General features: G+C 34.7%; 2 protein-coding genes across 4 annotated transcripts in view; one reads left to right on the top strand and one right to left on the bottom strand.

Annotated features, from left to right (window-relative positions):
- The first annotated feature begins 1099 nt into the window (after positions 1-1099).
- LOC125061699 (protein canopy homolog 4) lies at positions 1100-2380 on the top strand. The gene has a single exon (XM_047667258.1). The coding sequence runs from the start codon at positions 1238-1240 to the stop codon at positions 1883-1885; it is 648 nt and encodes a 215-aa protein (XP_047523214.1). The 5' UTR covers positions 1100-1237; the 3' UTR covers positions 1886-2380.
- Positions 2381-2832: 452 nt separating this feature from the next.
- Positions 2833-19352, bottom strand: part of LOC125061701 (choline-phosphate cytidylyltransferase B-like) — a 43708-nt gene continuing 27188 nt past the window's right edge. For 2 of the 3 annotated variants that reach the window (XM_047667261.1, XM_047667262.1), the window contains exons 3-8: positions 17426-17523; positions 13079-13241; positions 8233-8402; positions 7522-7730; positions 5502-5566; positions 2833-4070 (exon numbers count right to left, since the gene is read on the bottom strand). In XM_047667261.1, coding sequence (XP_047523217.1) covers positions 3958-4070; positions 5502-5566; positions 7522-7730; positions 8233-8402; positions 13079-13241; positions 17426-17523 — 818 coding nt within the window. In that variant the 3' untranslated portion in view covers positions 2833-3957. Of the gene's footprint in view, positions 4071-5493; positions 5567-7521; positions 7731-8232; positions 8403-13078; positions 13242-17425; positions 17524-19352 lie in introns of all 3 variants that reach the window. The other variant, XM_047667263.1, reaches the window with a different exon arrangement.

Genomic DNA, 19352 nt, shown 5'->3' with positions numbered 1-19352 from the left:
GCGTGTACAAAAACGGCGTCTGTGTATTATACACACTGCCTATAATGAAAGTCTATGGTGTATTGGGTAGAACAGTTACTACGCAGCGGTTGTATAGAGTGTTCGGGTGTGGTTTAATTTAACGTAACTGCGTTTTAATTAATATGCGTGTGGTGTGAGTACCCCCCGAAATTTTTTTGTGGGGTATATCGTATAGTAAAAATTACCCCACAAAATAGGGAAAATTTTTCTCATGGCAATATTAGTGGCATTGTGAAGTTATGCCATGCCAATCATTCGCTTTCTCACACGCTGTACAGTGTACGCTGATGCCTGGTCTATACCATAGGGTGCTTACATAAAGAAACAGGTTTCCGGTACAGACAAATCTGTCAGGGTCGGTACCGATCAGCGCAGGTATAATATTTCAATATAATCCTATTCACTCACTTATAAAGAAACAGGTTGTAACTTGTCGGTGCCGACTACCTGGACCGTGCCATACGGGTTTAAGCATTTACTGGTGTAGGGTGTGTTTAATAATATTAAAAATGGATTTGGATAACGAAGTTTTGATAGCCTTAGTGTTTGATAAACAATGTTTATGGGACAAAACTCATAAGTTCCACAAGTTACCTAATAGTGATAACGAGTCTTTCTTCAGGTGAAATTGGTTGAACATGCCAGTTACACCATTTCTTAATTAAGCGATGTTCGATTAAATTTAATATGTAGTAAAATGTTTCTTGAGTCATCCTTGTATAATCATAAAACTCCTTTTCATCGTCCTTTATATCTTTTAAGAATAAATGATAATATGTTCCATATTTAGTTCTTTTTCTGTTAATATCAGATACACTAACTGTTCTTCTCTTTCTATATTTGACGTAAGTACTTTCTAAAAGTAAAAAATCTTCGTCCGACGAACTGGAGGCCATGATTGTCACTAAGGACAGATTCACCTGTTTCTTTATGCGAGTCAACACTGTACCGATCGGTACCGACCCGTACAGATTTGTCTGTACCGGAAACCTGTTTCTTTATGTAAGCACCCATAGTCCGTCTACGATTTGTACCTTTACAGTTTTGACACTTGGCATATGTCAGTTTATATTTTATTGTTATTTTGTTTCTGAGAGACGAAAGTCTATCTCTAATTTATCTATGGATTGTAAGTTTCAATTTTATAATAATATAGCCGGTAGCAGATAGCTTAGAAAATTCAAACTAATGACTTAAAACAATTTTAACAATTACGATGATTGTTCTAAAATCTTTTACCTGTTTTCTATTTATATTGAATGTGATGGGCAGCCATGACGTTGAAGTAAAATCCGAAGAAGACTTAGGGGTCAAGTACGCTAATAGATGCGAAGTATGCAAAATATTAGCAACAGAATTGCAAAGCCGGCTAGAAGAAACCGGCAAAGTGCACGACGTAATTGAAATTGGATATTCTCTAGATGACGTTAAGCCAAAGAAGAGGACAAAGTATGAAAAGTCTGAACTTCGGCTAATTGAGTCATTGGATGGTGTTTGTGAAAAAATCCTCGACTATAATATTCATAAGGAGCGAGATGATAGTACGAGATTTGCGAAAGGTATGAGTCAAACTTTTAAAACTTTACATGGCCTTGTTGATAAAGGTGTAAAAGTTGATTTGGGAATACCTTTAGAGTTATGGGACAAACCGTCAGCAGAAATAACTCATATGAAAACTCAATGTGAAAGTCTTTTAGAAGAGAATGAGGAAGTAATTGAAGACTGGTATTGGAAGCAACAAGGGAATGTTGATTTAAAAATCCACTTGTGTACAAAACATGCATTGAGAAACACAGATGATTCCTGTTTGTTCGAAGAGCTTAAACAGAAAGGAGACAGTGCTAAAGCTAAGACAGAATTGTGATTACTATTTTTAAGTAATCTAAGTGATTTATTTATCACCAATTACAGCAAGTACTACTAGGCATTTATTATTTTTTAATTGGTGTGTACTTTACTTTTTGATGCATTAATTATGTGATTATGTAATTTGATGATTTATAAGCTTTCTGTTTGAAAGGTATCCTATCCTTTCTTGCATGGAATAATTTGATAGAATAACTTGTATTATTATCTATCATCTATAAAAACTGGTTTACTCATTTACATATATTGATTATGCATATATAGTAATCCCCAGTACAATGCGGTGGACCTGTTATAGGATATTGCATTTAATAAAGTTAAGTTTAATTTTAAAACAATTGAAACAGATGCAAAGGTACTCAAAACTAATTACGGTCTTGACAAATCATTATAAATTTCATACTACAGAAATATAATCTGAGGAATCTTCACATTATAGGGGGGAACTTTTTAAGTACAATTTTATACCAAAATATTAAAAATATACTTTGTATGGAAAGTGGTTTTAAACTTTTTAAATTTAAATTAACCAAGCATTTATATAAACAATTTTAGAAGCAAATTTTTAAAAGAAGTATAAACTACATGTTATACATATTTTCTCTTTATAATCTTCATACAAAAGAAATTATTTTTAACTACATGAGCCTCCAAATCAAATTTAAAATGCAACTTAATAAAATATTTGTTTGAAATAGGTGTTGTTTAAAATGATAATTTGGTTACAAATCTACCGGAAATATTCATCCTGTATGAGTTACATCAATCCTTATCAGTAACATAGCTACATAGTATTTATTCTTTAATAGCTGTCCATTTGTAGTCTTTTCTTATTTTGTCAATTGGACTCCTTTTTCAAATAATTAAAATCTGACTGGAGTATAGTATTCTCCGAGTATTATGGCTAAGCCAAGAGACCTGTCGATTTGAAAATAAAAACAAGCATTAATAAGCACCTCTTTATTTAATTGTTAAAAGAGTACTCTATACAAATAATCTATATCTTTTGGTCACCTAGAGACCTAGGTGTTTACACAAGGTTGTGTGATAATTTATAAATAATAAAACTAATAGGATAATTCATTCATTCGCACTTGGTTACAGAAAACATACAGAAGACATAAATAACTTAATTCATTTAAAAGAAATGCTCGCTATATCATTCTTTCGATGTTTCCGGACGTATTATGTATAGCAATACTTCGTCAGTTTTGTTTTACCCAACTTTATAAAAATTAAAACACAAATATAAAAACTATTGTAAGTTTTATAAGAAAAGCAACATTTAAATGTTACCATCTTACTGACTTAACTGTATATTATACAGCTCGGTTCAGTTGGACTATTACACTAAGAGCCGATGTTTCATTCCTCAGATCTGTTCTAAATCAAACAAATTTTTTAACTGTATAATTTGTTGCTCATCTTTTGAGCTTATTCTAATACATACATTATATTGTTATTACCGAACATAGTAATAAATAAGTTATCTTTAATGGAATTAATGATTTTTACCAAAAGTGTATACTGACAGAGAGATAAATATTAAAACTAAGATATAGTAATAAATAAGGAATATGATGTGAAAAACAATACATAAAAATGTCGTTCCTGACATAGAATATGAATAACATCGAGTTTCAACTCATTAAAAAAGTAATAACAAAAAGTAATATTATGAATTACTTTTTGTTCCAAAAATGAGAGAATAAAGGGTTATCAGCGTTCATATACGTGTCCATGAAAACCGGATATACCAAATTTTACTGATTGTTAACAAAAAAACAAATTTTTGTTATCTGAGGAATGAATCGCTCTAAAATCAAACTAACATTTGTGTTCACTAGTCATTTTGTATGCATAAAAGAAAATTATGCGATACAAATACATAATATTGATTTAAAATATTTGTACAATGTTCACATTTGACATAAAATTTTGTCGATAGACCATCGAGTGAGGGCACAATCGATTCGAAGCCAATTTTCATTACAGCATTTTCTATTTCCTTATGGAATATACAAAATTGTCAAATGTCTCAGCCTGGTGGTAAAGTGAACGAGGGTGGTCCTAGGTGAGGTAAGGGCTCGGGTCCTGGTAGTCGTCGTCGTCGGAGCCGTCGTCGGTCAGCTGTCGCTGTGACGCCTCTTCCGGTTCACCACCGCCGTCAGAGCTCGATGCATCTGAGGTTAATAAAAAAATTATAATTATGTTCTAATATTAAAATTAGGGATGCATCCGATACCGATCCCGATATATCGGCGATATTTTAATTGCCGATACGATACTTTTAACATTGCAAACGAGGCACGGACTATCTATCCCCGCGTTTTATTCTTTTAAATGAATTACAAAAATAAAATTCTTATCAATGTTAATTTTAATTTTTTTTACAAGTATTTATTTTAATTTAATTATTACTCTTAATTCTTAATATTAATAACTAAACCTTTAATCTTATTCAAAGTTTGTGATTCTTTATATTTTAGAAGTGAAAAGTGCTTTAGCGGCGTTGTATACTTTTTTTGGAATGGGTAAAAAATGTTAAACTCGCGTCAGGACACGTGACCTGATCGAAAATTCGTAAGACGGATGGCGTATTTAATGTAATATAAATTGTCATGTTTGTGTACCATAGCGCAATAAATAAATATTGTATTCTACCACATAAATGATAGTACTTTTATACTGATAATTAAAGCAATTCCAAAATATCAAAAATGCACAACGTTAATATTCAAATTTTCACATCTGGCGGCACTCCCGGAGTGCAACCCGTCGTTTTTTTTAATAGCGTTGGTATCGGTATCGACGATATTTCTATATGAGTATCGGCATCGGTATCGTATCGGCAAAAAGCAGCGTATCGATGCATCCCTAATTCAAATAAAACCTTATGTTTAGTGATCAACAGTTTACCTTATGTGCAAGGATAATAATTTACTATTTTCGAAGCCATCGTCTAAACTAATGATTTATACATAGGCACAACTACTTCTAACTATATTCAACGCTTCCTACTTGTGTTAATAATGTTATGTATGTGTCGCAGCCAACTAGCTTAATTAGCCGTTCAATTAACAGGCTAGCCTTTTAACTAAACGGCGCCGTTTAACGGCCTGATGATATCAGCCGTAGTGTTAACAACATTTAATAAACTGGCAAATGGTTAGGCCATTCGTACGATAGAGTCATTATTTGACAGAAATAAAAAAGATAAACATATGACATAAAAAATATTTCTTTTAAAATTAAATTGCTTCAGTCAAATTCACATTATTATTGTCACTACATTGTACTTGTTGTTTTTCATGGAACTTTGGAAAACACCATCAAAGTTTTCCGACGCCCTTTTGACAGATTGAAAAGTTTCGTTACGAGTTTGAGAGTAGAAAGTGGAATTAAATTAACAGTCAACAGGCTAGGCAAGTAATGAAACGTCATCGATCCAAGTCATTTGTGTCTGTTTGATCAACTGGCTGAAAATCTTTCAGGCCGCTAGTTAAACGGCTAGACTGTTAATTGAACGGCTAATTAAGCTAGTTGGCTGCGACATATGTACAAAAACTATTCGTGTCAAAGCAATCTAAAAAGTGCACTAGTTACCCAGTTACCTGCATGCGGATCCCAAAGGTTATCGCAACGCCTCGCCTTCATCGGTGGAGGGGATTCGGAACTCCTGTTCAAACAGCTTTCATTATTATCATCATATTCAAAAAGCATATACATAATACAATTCACGAAGGGATTTTTGGCTCTAGAACATGTATTTCTTTCATCTTAACGAGTTTTATGACACAGCAGCAAATAGGAGATCTTAGCTCTCCGAGTGACACTTATGCTACACGGCCTAACTTTATAAATAAATAAGTTTGGAGGGTGATCAGACACGGCCTGACACACGCCGTCGACTTTTTCGGTCTAAGGCAAGCCGGTTTCCTCACGGTGTTTTACTTCACCGTTCGAGCGAATGTTAAATGCGCACATAAAGAAAATCCATTGGTGCACAGGGGATGAACCTACGACATCAGGGATGAGAGTCGCACGCTGAAACCACTAGGCCGCACTGCAAAACACTGCTACGAAAATAGCAGATAATTTTTTAAATAGTATTTTTAATAACCTACGACTCTACATACTTAGTTTCGGCCTCAGATTTCTGTATTCTTAATAATTTGTCATGGTCAAATACGTCGGCTTTTCTTAATTTTTTTGGTAGAGTTCGAACGCCCTACTTCAAAGTCGAAAGTCTTCTTAGCTTCTAGACTAATGCCTCTAGAGAGTGGTCATTTTTATATTAATAACTAGCTGACCCGATAAACGTTGTTTTCCATGTATATTATTTCAAGGAAACATTTTTTTAGTTCAATAATAATAATCTATCTGCTATAATAAAATCCTCCGAAATAGGGGTTGATCGTAAAGAGGTGAAAATTCAGGGTTGTATGTATTTTTGTACGCTGTGTCATAAAAAAATAAAAACAAAAATTTTGTGCAAAAAATTAAAATTTGGAGTGGACACCCCTTATCATTTAGGGGTTTGAAAGATAGATAGTAGCCGATTCTCAGACTTACTAAACAGATGAAAAATAGATGTTGTCCGAATTTCAGACTTAATGAATATGCATAAAAAATTTCATAAGAATCGGTTTAGCCATTTCGGAGGAGTATGGGAACGAACATTGTGACACGAGAATTTTATACATTAGAAGATAGAGATAATGCTTATAAATATTTATGAATACTTTTGTTATATCGACGTAGGAAAGCACATTTGCTGTAAGTAGACATATTGCAATTGTTCACCAGAGCCAAAAAACTTTATTAATTTCTGAAAAAAATTAATAGTGTCTGACCTATCCATGATATTGCTACCATTTTTGAAACATATATTTATTTAACTGCCAGTCACCATTTGCAATGTAAACTTTTTATCCAAAGTTACTATAAGTACGTGTTTGGCTACTTACAGCAAACAGTTTTTTAAATCACAAACCTTTAAAACGCTGTAACTAAGGAAGAAAAATGTACGCGCGGAAATATTATCAATTTACAGGCGGTAAATATGCTGTATGCAGTAAATTTATGTATTTGGGTAGGTACTTTCAATTGCAATTCAAGATGTAAGATTAGTTAATAATTATGATTAGATCTAGAAATGCAGTGGACATTTGGTAATGTAATGTTTGGTTGAAATAAAATGTCGTAAATGGTAAAAAAAAACTAAATCTGTAGGTTCCCTAAACTTGCTGTAAGTAAACGAATGTAAAAATCACACGTCGCTGAAATGCTGTAAGTAGCGTTAAGTTTTTAAATGGGAAGAAGTAAGTATTTGTAAAGAAAAAAATGCAGTTTTTCTTTTGCTGTAAGTACAAAATGTCTGAAATGACTAGATTTTGGTCTACATACAGCATTTAATCTTGCTAAAAAAAATATAAGTACTGGCGTTTTCAACGGCGTATATAAATTTTTTTTCATCGTAGAGACACAGGACCCGGGTCATTCGATGCGGCTTTTTTTTCTGATTCTAATGGCAGGAAAAAGTCACTTTAGGTATTTTGTCTACTTACAGCAAATATGCTTTCCTACGTCGATATGTTTTATGCTATATTTCTCCTCCAAAAATGTGTATACCTGTTCTCATGTGGATCTCCATTCTCGGATGCTTGCGGCGAAGGTGGCTGACTCAAGGCCTGCATCAGCCGACCCTTGGACTCATTCCAGATGTTGGAGAGTCTTCCATCGGGGCCGAAGAGAAGCAGAAATGCGTCAATCAGCTCCCGGGACTTCTCTTCCCATTTGCTGAGGATGTCTACCCTCTTTTCGCCGATATTTGTTATGACCTGAAAGAGATAAATTTTTCAAAGCCCATTACTAAAAAAATATGTTTATTATGGAACATAAGATACAAATATCACTTATTCCACGTCATTAAATTTGAATTTGTAGGCATCGCTACTCATCGGCAAAGAAGACAGTGGGTGTAGGCCGAGAGAAAAAGACGGGGTAAAATACTCTCGGTACTCTTTTAAAATATCAAATCATCAAGCAACACTTATTTTAAAACAAATATCGCAAATTAATTAGAAGTAGCCTGTCTAGCACTAGTCCCAGGCCCTTTTATCAACTAGATAATCGTTAACTTTATAGTAAGATTCAAAAATTATTGAGTTTATTTTAATAACTGGTAATTGAAATCAATACGAGTCATAGACAATAGAAGAAAGAGATATAAAACCTTGTTTTTTATTAAAAATAAATCATTGTACTATCCATCTGTCTCTTTCCAACACAGATAAATACCATGAGACAGAAAGGGACAAAAGAGTGATTAGTGACCCTCACCTTCTTCCCCCGATCTTTGAGCTCGTCCATCTTGTTCTGAAGGCGGAATTTCTTCTCATTAAGGAAGGAGACGTTGAGCTCTTTGGCCGAGTAGCCTCTGGCCAGATTTCGCCTCACGTACATATCGTAGTCGCGGACAATACGGGCCACTATATCCGACGTGGAGACGCCTGTCGATGGGAAAGAATATCATGTAAAAGACAACATCAAATTGTTGACTACAATGGAGTAATTATTTGTGTATTGTTCCCACGAGAATGTAAGTGCGTCCTGCTGATAGAGGACAAATCTTTATTTTTAATTTATTTTATTATTATTTATTACTAAAGAAGTCATGTGGAACATGGTGTAATGGTTGCAGCTCCTTACAAACGTTATGTAAAACAAAAAACTTGGCGATTAAAAAGAGTGGCGGAGAGTTTATTGCCAGCTCTTCTCTTCCGGTCTACGCCCTTGATTTGAAAACTGGCAGTAAATGTAAAATTAGAAGCATTTAATGTATATTTCTCTTTTGACGTTCATAAGTGTACATTGTGTAGGGAACACATGAATAAATGATTTTTGACTTTTAACTTTTTAAGGAAGTATTGTTAAAGGTGGTCATGATACAGCATACAGAAATACATATAACCCTTAATTGTCACCCCTCTACGATCAACCTATATGTTTTATTATAGTAGATAGTTATTTTTATTGGACTAAAAAAATGTTTCCTAGAAATAATATACATGACAAAACAAACGTTTGCCGGGTCAGTTGGTAAATATATATAATTAAATCTGTATCTGAACTCAATGTGTTATTATTATTTATCGAACCGATATAGCCTTCAATGTATGTTATCACAATCATATTGGCGATAGACTGACTGGGTCTAGGGCGATTCAGATAAACTGTCTAGACCGAGATCCAACATACACGTCAATGTTGTCTCTGGTCTACTCCACCAAAACGCGAATTGATAGCAATTTTTGTAATTCTTGAATAGCGACGTTTTCGTATGAAATCTCTACCGCATCATTTAAAAACATATTTTCCCTCACCCTTTTACATCTTAATATATATAAATTACCTGTCACGTTGTTTGTCCGCTATGGACTCCTAAACTACCGAACCGATTTCAATCAAATTTGCACACCGTGTGCAGTTTGACCTAGCTTAAAAGATAGGATAGCTACATCTCAAGTTATACCCGCAATATTGCAAATTATTAGTTTATTATTTGATACAATTCTAACAGATGGCGCTGTGTTGTACTAACGTTTCAAATAAGCTACAATTTAATGACATAACCACCAAAAAAGCATGGTGGTCCCCATCACTGGTGTTCTCCTACCGTTTTCTTTGAATAGTTTACTACTATGTAATATAACAAAAACCTTAGCCACAGCAACGCGTGGCCGGTCTGCTAGTAGTTATATATTTATTTGGTGTTATATGTAAAATCCCAAATTTTAAATAAAGTATTAACCTCTTTATAACGAATTTCAAGGGACCGAGAATTTTCTTTCGTTATAGAGAGTTATGTTATAGGGAGTGAAATAAAAGAAACATATTTAACCAATTAAAATAATTTCTACTGTTATTACTATCAATAGGTAAATTATTCTAAACACAACGCTTTTCTTTTACTGGTCATCTTGACAGTTTCAAAGTTTGTTTACAACTGATAATACACGATAGGTGAGGGTGGTGCGTTTAGTAACTTTTTTTATTCTTTAGTTATAAAGAGTGTACACAGTAGTTAGTAAATAACTATACTAGTTTGACTGAAACTGATTAAGACCACTAACCAAAATCATAGTAAACTTGATTTTATCTAAGTATGTGTTACTTGAAAAAAACAATTACTATGTATTGATCTATCGGGGTATTTGTTGTGTTTCTCCGAGGGAGTCGGTACGGAATAAGTTTAAGGAATTAAATATTATGACACTATCTGGTCAATATATTCTTGAAGCCTTGTTGTATGTCCAAAAAAATATAAACGATTTTAAAACAAATGGTGACTTTCACCAGTATAATACGCGAAATAGAACTAATTTGAGTGTACGACCAACCAGGCTCCAAAAGATAAACCACTCCTTATATGGAAATTGTATTCGTTTTTACAACAAACTCCCAAGCGCAATTAGAGAATTATCACTAAATAAATTCAAAGTCCTCGTTAAACGAAAATTAATCAACCAAGCTTTTTATAAATTTGAGGACTACTTAAATGATCCTAATCCTTGGGATTGAATTGCTCCAGTTCAAACAATTTGTATGACAATACTTGGCGATTAAAAAGAGTGGCGGAAAGTTTCTTGCCAGTTCTTCTTACCCGCTCTACGCCCTTGACTTGCGAACTGGTAGTAAATGTAAATTTACGATTAATTTAACTTGACTATTCAAAAGTGTACTTGGTTACCTACTTGAATAAAGATATTTTGAGTTTGAGTTTGAGTTATCGCTCTAATTTAAATGGTTGACTCTAATTAAAAATACAATATAAATTCTTCGACACAAAAAAACACAACTCATATTTTGTCTAATTTCGTTTTTATTAAATCACGACGCGTGTTATGGAGTCAAAAATTAATTGAATTACAGCACATTTATATACTTTGGCCGAGAGCCGTTACTAGCGATTTTATTAAATATTGCATATTTTACGAGTTACGTAACTTCATTCACATCACCCATCTCATCTCACGCGAACTTTGGGCATAAGTTTGTTTCACTAGTGACTAGAGCGGGTGGAGGGAGAGACGCGCGTAAAATCATAAATTTTAAGATATGCGCGTTTATAAATATTCAATTACATACAATTCAGTTTCCACTAAATATTTTACTGTTTATTATCTATAGCTATGTCGCAGCCTTGGGTTGCAATTTGATATAACGATTAGGATCAATTGAGATTATTTTTCCAGGAACAACAGCTTATTCAATGACAACCATTTTATAATTATTATAACAAACGAATTAACAAACAAATATGGTGGCGCGGGGCATATTCCGTTCAACCAATCAGCGCGCGAGGTGCGATCCGTTTCACAATTTGACGGTTTCACTTCGATAGATTACAATCTACCGAATAATAATACGTTAAATTGTAAGCAGTACGTTGAGTTCACAATCTTTCGACAGTTTATAATCTCGCGAGATAGATTACAATCTAACGGTGTTTACAATTTTACGGTGACATATATATGTCGGGAAAAGCTAGGATTATCAAGAAATGTTCTGTTCGAGTCAATTGACAACTACTTTGGTTAATCATTCCTTCCAGAAGGAAGCAGTAAAACCTAAGCATTAGAAAATGCTTTTAGAATCATAATTTCATTTGATTCGATTTGTTTTGTTATTTTTTTTTATATAACCGGGGGCAAACGGGCAGGAGGCTCACCTGATGGTAAATAATACCGCCGTCCATGGACACTCTCAATGTCCGCCGTCCATGGACAAGAATTGGTACGCTCTTTTGAAGGACCCTAAGTCAAATTGGTTCGAAAATACTTCAGTAAGCAGCTGGTTTCACATAGTGGTGGTGCGCGGCAAAAACTGTCTTGAAAAACGTTCACTTGTGGAACTGGGGACGATTTAAGCTCAAAAAATCAAAATCAAAATATATTTATTCAATTTAGTTCCGTCTTAGGGCATGCTTATGAATGTCAAAAACGTTTACAAAATTCGCGAAAGAGCAAGACTACGCCATCCGTTCGCAAAACTACCAGGAGGCCTCGTTCTGAGAAGAACGGGCAAGAAACTCAGCAAGTTTTGCCCTCCCTCTACATTACAATTATTCAAAGGAAAATGTCATAACCCACAACGTCATTAAAGTTACATAAACAAAAATCTATTCTGTGATTTACCACATTCACCATTACACACAAATCAGATTATAAGAATATCATTAGAACTATTGCCAAGCGTTTTTATCTTCCAGGTAGTCATTGACTGTGTAGTAAGCTTTACACCATCTAAAAGTGTTATTTGTAATGTTAAAAGGGATCAATCTAAATAAAATACGTACGATAATTATTCGTCTTTTGTGCTCGCACTTTACCCACGCCCACTAAGCCCGCTAATAACGATTTTGAAACGCTGAAGTACATGAACACCTAGGCATACCTACGCTCAGAAGTACAAGACTAGGCTGGAATATCATCCTAACCACCTAGCTGTTCAACTCACCCTACCGGAGTATATAAACCGATTCAAAAGACGAAGAACCCTGGAGCTCAGCAGCATTGACTGAGCTAATATTATATAATGGTACTAGTAGACTCGGCCAAGGGTTGCTGTGGCTAAGATTTTTGTTGTATTACATAGTAGTACACTATTCAAGAGAAACGGCAGGAGAACACCAATCCACCATGCTTTTTTGGTGGTTATGCCATTAAATTGTAGATTATGTGGAACGTTGGTACTTTCAAGTTGAAAGGTGTTTGTGTTGAAAGTTTCAACACAGCGCCATCTGTTAGAATTGTGACTATCAAATTATAAACAAATATTTTGCAATAAAATAATATTGCGGGTATAAATTGAGATGTAAGCTATCCTATCTTTTAAATTTTTATTGATATCGGTTCGGTAGTTTAGGAGTCCATCGCGGACAAACAACGTGATTTGAACACGTAATTTATATATATTAAGAAGAAGATATAATGGTAGATATTCCTAATGAGGAATATCTCCACCCGCAAACCATCCTACAACTCATCTGCTCATAGTCTGAAGACTGATTGCACGATGCGCTCTATTAAAAAAAAATTACTATTTCCATATCGATGGAGTGACGATATATCTCTGCGACATATTATATTTTAAAGAATCTTTCTATGTAAACAATTGAAAGTACCTTCCGTCCTCTGCGTGGCGACGAACATGTCTTTGGACTTGACCATCGCGTAGACATCTTCAGAGTCACCGGAGGTGTATGGTATATCGTCGTGTGCCACGAAATCTATTTTGTGTTTCTCTAAAAACTCTTCTTCATACTCCCATGGTGCGTCGCGTACCACCTGAAAAAAATATATTTAAATGTGAAAATGCAATGTGATAACTGCTTTATTGGTAGTTGTTTCAAACTCAAAATAATTTTATTCATATAGGTCAGTGATTCCCAAAGTGGTCTATATCGACCCCTAGGGGTCAATGACAACCTGCAAGGGGTCTACGTCAGCGAAAAAAAATTGGGGTCCATGAAATGAAAATGGGGGTCCAATATAGTGGATCTCAATACATACCTATTTACTTACATCATACTATCATATAATATCAAAACATATACATTACAAACAAACAGATACAACATTTTATTTTGAGTAGTTTTAATTTAATTTCATATTAATAAATGTATAAATTAATATGTGTTTTTACTTTTAGAAATTTACAGGAAATCAATATCAGGTAAGTAGGGGGTCTACCCAACACGGAAAAACATGGCAAGGGGTCTACGATACAAAAAAAGTTTGGGGAACTCTGATATAGGTAAACAAGTACACTTATGAACGTCACCAGAAAAGATATTAAATTGATTATCAAGTTATTAAATATTTCAGTAACTGATGAACCAGAATCAACAAATTATGCAAGTAACGTGTTTCTCAAACAAAGAAATTGTTGACTGTTCGTTTCAAGCTTTCAGTAAACATTTAAAATCTAACCCAGAGCAGTTCCTGGAGTTGTTTAATGATTTGTTAACACGTACTATAAACCTCCATTAGTATAATATCATCTATTTGTTTCAAGTATTTTGTTACATTAAAATTTATTTATTATTTTTTAGTACTCAAACTGCCGGTATTTTTAATCAATCAAACATAGGTTACTTTTCAACTAAAGAAGCGTTCCAGTATTACGTAACGTATTTGGGGGGGGGGGGGGCCTTTTATAAAACGTTACGATGCGGGGCGGGGATAGAATTACGCGTTATTGTTAATATTATTTTCGATTTTTCCAGTACTTTACACCACATAATGGTAACTTTTAGATATAAAGAAAGAGTCAATAAGTGGTCACGAAACGTTTTCCTATACTTGGGTACAGAAAAACGTTACGGCGGGTTACATGGGGGAGGGGTCAATAATCTCCAAAATTTGCGTGACGTAATACTTAAACGCTCCCTAACTCGAGCCCACGAACAAAGGCTGCACCAACACGCGAATATTCGTGACGGCGAGTTTTGTGACACCACGGGCCTCGTCAGAAGATTGAAAAGGACAAAAACATTTGAATTAGTTAACACGTTATTCTTAAGTGATACTTAGTGGTATTTGGAAAGATTACACAAGAACAGAGTGTTTTCCCCTTAATAGAGACTGTTAGTTATTGAACACTTATGTCAAATATCCTTAATCAATCTTAAGTTATTTATTAACCAACAGACAACATTTAAATAAAATTACATGAACATACATATATACTAGCTGACCCAAAAAACGTCGTTTTGCCATGTATATTATTTCTAGGAAACATTTTTTTAGTTCAAAAAAATAGGGGTTGATCGTAGAGGGGTGAAAATTAAGGCTGTATGTGTTTTTGTATGCTGTTTCATAAAAAAATAAAAACAAAAAGTGTTGTGTAAAAAATAAAAAAAATTTTTTGGGTGGACACTCCTTATCACTTAGGGGTTTGAAAAATAGATAGTAGCCGATTCTCAAACGTACTGAATATGCATAAAAATATTCATAAGAATCGGTCGAGCCGTTTCGGAGAAGTATGGGAACGAACATTGTGACACGAGAATTTTATATATATAGATGTTTCAGTATATTCAGTATTCAGATATGTATAACATATAGATATATAACATGAAATTAAAATAATATTTTACGCTAGTAAGGAGCTGTATTACAACTTTGATGAAATAATACTCCCGGTAGGCAATAACGATTGATTACAGAATCCGTTGATACAAGGCCATTGCTAAAACAACCGGATTGTTTTAATTTTCAGCTCAAGGTCAGATAACACGTTATGCTCGCGTGGCATCCACTTGACAAGTGAGTGGAGTGTGGACACTAGGTCAACTCTTGTTCCCAATTTTGTGCAGCACAGCGCATGTCACGTGATCTGTCTTTGACGTCCATAGAGAAATTAGCCAGGCAAATGTTTTGTTAAGTGATATGTGGCCTATTAGGGCAAGCCTATCCAGATGCCTTCATTTAAACTCAAAATAAATTTATTCATATAGGTAAATAAGCATACTTATGCACGTCAACAGAAAAGATGATAAGTTGATTCTAAATTTACATTTACTACCAGTTCGCAAGGGGCAAGAACTGGCAAGAAACTCTCCACCTCTCTTTTTAATCGCCAAGTTTTGAGTCATACAAATTGTTTGAACTGGAGCAAATCAATCACAAGGATTACTATCATTTAAATAATCGTCAAATTTATAAAAAGCTTTATTGATTAATATACCTTCAACGAGAGTTTTGAATTCACTCAGTGGTAATCCTCTAATTTCGCTTGGAAGTTTGTTGTAAAAACGAATACAATATCCATATAAGGAGTGGTTTTACTTCTGGAGCCTGATTGACTACGCTTAGATTAGTTCTGCTTCGAGTATTATACTGGTGAAAGTCACCATATATTTTAAAATCGTTTTTTGTACATACAACAAGGCTTCGAGAATATATTGACCAGATAGTGTCATAATATTTAATTCCTTAAACTTATTGCGTACAACAAATACCCCGAACCGCCCGCTTCTGCAGCACAAATATGGATTGAACCGCCGCTTAAGTGAACCCATATTATACTAATTAATTAATTATACGTTTTAATAAAAAGATTCAATTAAGTGTAAAATGTCTTAGATTGACGTGATTCTAAGGGTATTCAGAATCGAGACTTATCGATTCACGTGTGTCAAAACAGTTGAATTTTGATACTTGACAACACGTGTGTCGAAACAGTTGAATTTTGACACTTGACAACTGAGAAGTCACGAACGCGAAGGTCAACGCTAACTCCCGACTCACGATTATAAAAAAAGATTGTGATTCCACATTGAATGTGTATAGTATTCATACAACTTTAAGATAGCCATGTTTGCCTGTCATATTAACGTCATCATGCTAATCCAAACTCCATATACTTGAAGAATTCACATTAATGATTCACAAACACCGTATTACGTAATTCATGAATAATAAGTGCAGCACATAGAATACTAAGAATTTATTTGTCTCGAAGGATGTTAGTGTGTTTATCGACAGATGTTTTACGTATTTTTCAATATTGTTGAAAACATTCTTTCGCTGCATTCATAATATCTTTTTTTTTAAATAAGACTTATTATAAGACCGACTTTCAGCCCGGCCAAGTTTACAAAAGCGTAATCGGATACATTTTTCTTGTCAAACTCTCCTAAGTCTAGTGTCTATGACCGTTTTACTAATCTGTGTAGCTGTCAAATTAATAACCAAGATATATATGATCTGCAATTGCAAGAAACATAAAAGAGAACTGTAGAAAATACTACAAAATCAGTCGTTCTTTAAACTATGAAAAAAAGCGAAATTTAAAATTAGCGTAGAATATAAAATTTGATTTGTGTACATATTCTTAACGTTTAAAAGAACAATAAATCAGTGGCGCTACAACCTCTTTAGTTCTGGGCCTCAGTTTCTGAATCTGTTTCATGGTCATATTTCAATCTAATAGGCAAGTAGGTGATCAGCCTCCAGTGCCTGACACACGCCGTCGACTTTTTGGTCTAAGACAGTCGGTTTCCTCTCGATGTTTTCCTTTACCGTTGGAGCGAATGTTAAATACGCAAATAGAAAGTCCATTGGTACACAGCCGGGGATCCCTCAAAGGGATGAGAGTCGCACGATGAAGGTACTAAGCCAACATACAGCTCATGAATTCTTTACGTTTAGTGGCACCATTTGTGTCGAGATTTCTGAATACAAATAAGTGAGACTCAGTGTCAAGAGCGTCTGCGAATGTATAAATAACTAGTGGACCCGACAGACGTTGTCCTGCATGATATTTCAAGCAATTAGTAAAGCAATGTATGAAAGTACCGACTGCAGCGCCATCTGGCGGGCTGATTTGTGAATCTAAACCATTCCCAGATCCCCTTGAACACACACAAAAAATTTCATCAAAATCGGTCCAGTCGTTTGAGAGAAGTTCAGTAACATACACATTCACAGAAGAATTATATATATATATAAAGATTGTCACTCACCTCATCAACATATCTGCAATGCCGAACTGCTTCGTATCTCTCATCTTCTGTCATAACAGTCCGGCCTTTTCGACTGTGCGTTAGCGCATCACTGCACACTGTAAATAGTACATCATGTATTTAGTATATTTACCTCAATAAAGAAAAAAATAACTATTCCTAACGATTATTTTTGCATGGTTAAAAAAAATAATCCAACGAAAAAGAATGTGCTCAGGGGAATAGCCAATAACAGTGGTACATTTGCAAGGACCCCTTAATCGGGACTTTAATGACGTCATAATAATCAAAAAGATTGCTGGAGCCCACGAACAATGGCTCCACCAACACGTGAATATTCCTTGAGGCTTGAAAAGGACAAAATCAATTGAATTAGTGTTAGCACTGGAAAGTGTACACAAGAACAGAGTGTCTTCCCATTAATAGAGACTGTAAGTTTTTGGACACTTTCTTATGTTAAATATCCTTTTTAGTAAATTAGGTTAGACTTAAATTAGTAATTAATCGTAATGTTAAATGATGTATCTGTACAGAGACAATTAATAAAAAAAACTAGAAGAAATTAAAATTAATTTAGGTAATGTACACTTATGAACGTCAATAAAGAAATACATATTAAATACTTCTAATTTTACATTTACTGCCAGTTCTCAAATCAAGGGCGTTGAACGAAAGAGAAGAACTGGTAATAACCTCTCCGCCAGTCTTTTTAATTTTTGTTATTTCACAATGTTTGTAAGGAGCTGCAACCATTACGCCATGTTCCTAATTACATCTTAAGTAATTGTACTAATACTCTATCAGCAGTAGGCATGGTGAAAAAGGAGCACACACTTACATTCTTGTGGTAATAACACGCAAAAACATATTCTAAGAACCAAATGACGAAGTAACAATTACAGGAATTTGTGAAGACATTTTTATTTGCAATCAATAATATAATGAGAGAATTAATAAAAATAACAGTGGCGCTACAATCTTTATGGTCTGGGCTTTAGATTTATGTATCTGTTTCTCTAACAGGCAAGGCAGAACAGCATTTTGTGACTGACACACGCCACTAAGTCTACAGGCCGATTTACATTATCTTAGTGTTTAGGAGAGTATTTTAGTACAAGTTGAAAGGCAAGTTCTTTAGTGGTTTAGTGCGTTGCGAGTGAACGTTTACATTTCTTCCAGTAGAGTATCATTACAGCGCCACAATGAACGCGCAACGACGTCGGCAAATACGCTCTATTCCACGCAAAATACTAAGGCTGCCTACGCACTGGCGACCATGGTCGCCGCGACCTGGCCGCGGCGGCCAGTGAATTCTGGACTTTATATGGCCATCGCTATAGCCCCTACGCACTTAGCGGCCAGCGACCAGCGGCCACCGTTGGCCGCGGCGTCTAATTTGATGCGACGCGATTTTCACATTTGATGTCCGCATGTCGCGCTTGCCTACGCACCAGCGACCATGGTCGCGGCGGCCTGGCCGCGTCTATGGTCGCCAGTGCGTAGGCTGCCTAACTGTAGTTATGGAACAAATAGAAGTCGATATTTTATTCGAAATAAATGAACTAAATATAAATAATTAATAAAATAGCTTCTTTTAAGGCAGTGTATGCCGAATGCCTAGCCTGTTTTTTTTTGTATAAATTGTTTTTAACGTTCCACAAACATTCGTGAACAACATATTCAGACACAAATTTGATAGTTGTATCTTCCGACCATTTAGCCATTTTTTAAAATCAAAAAACACGCAAGCGTTTCACGGCACTTGTGCACTCTTCTAAAGATTTTACTAAATTACGTGTTTACACACAACGAGGAAAGATCGCGGGGGTTGCGCGGGCGCGGGAGTGGTATCACTTGAAACAAAAATAAAAAGCGATTCTATTTTGATTCAACTTGAAAGTCAAGTAGAACCGTACTAAAGCAAGTA

The sequence above is a fragment of the Pieris napi genome, chromosome 24, assembly GCF_905475465.1.
Source record: "Pieris napi chromosome 24, ilPieNapi1.2, whole genome shotgun sequence".
NCBI classification, from domain to species: domain Eukaryota; kingdom Metazoa; phylum Arthropoda; class Insecta; order Lepidoptera; family Pieridae; genus Pieris; species Pieris napi.
Note: the sequence above shows the minus strand (reverse complement) of the source record. Positions and strands in the feature narration are given on the sequence as shown.

Coding starts and splice junctions, on each gene's coding strand:
- LOC125061699 (XM_047667258.1), top strand. CDS start 1,238: ATGATTGTTCTAAAATCTTTTACCTGTTTTCTATTTATATTGAATGTG.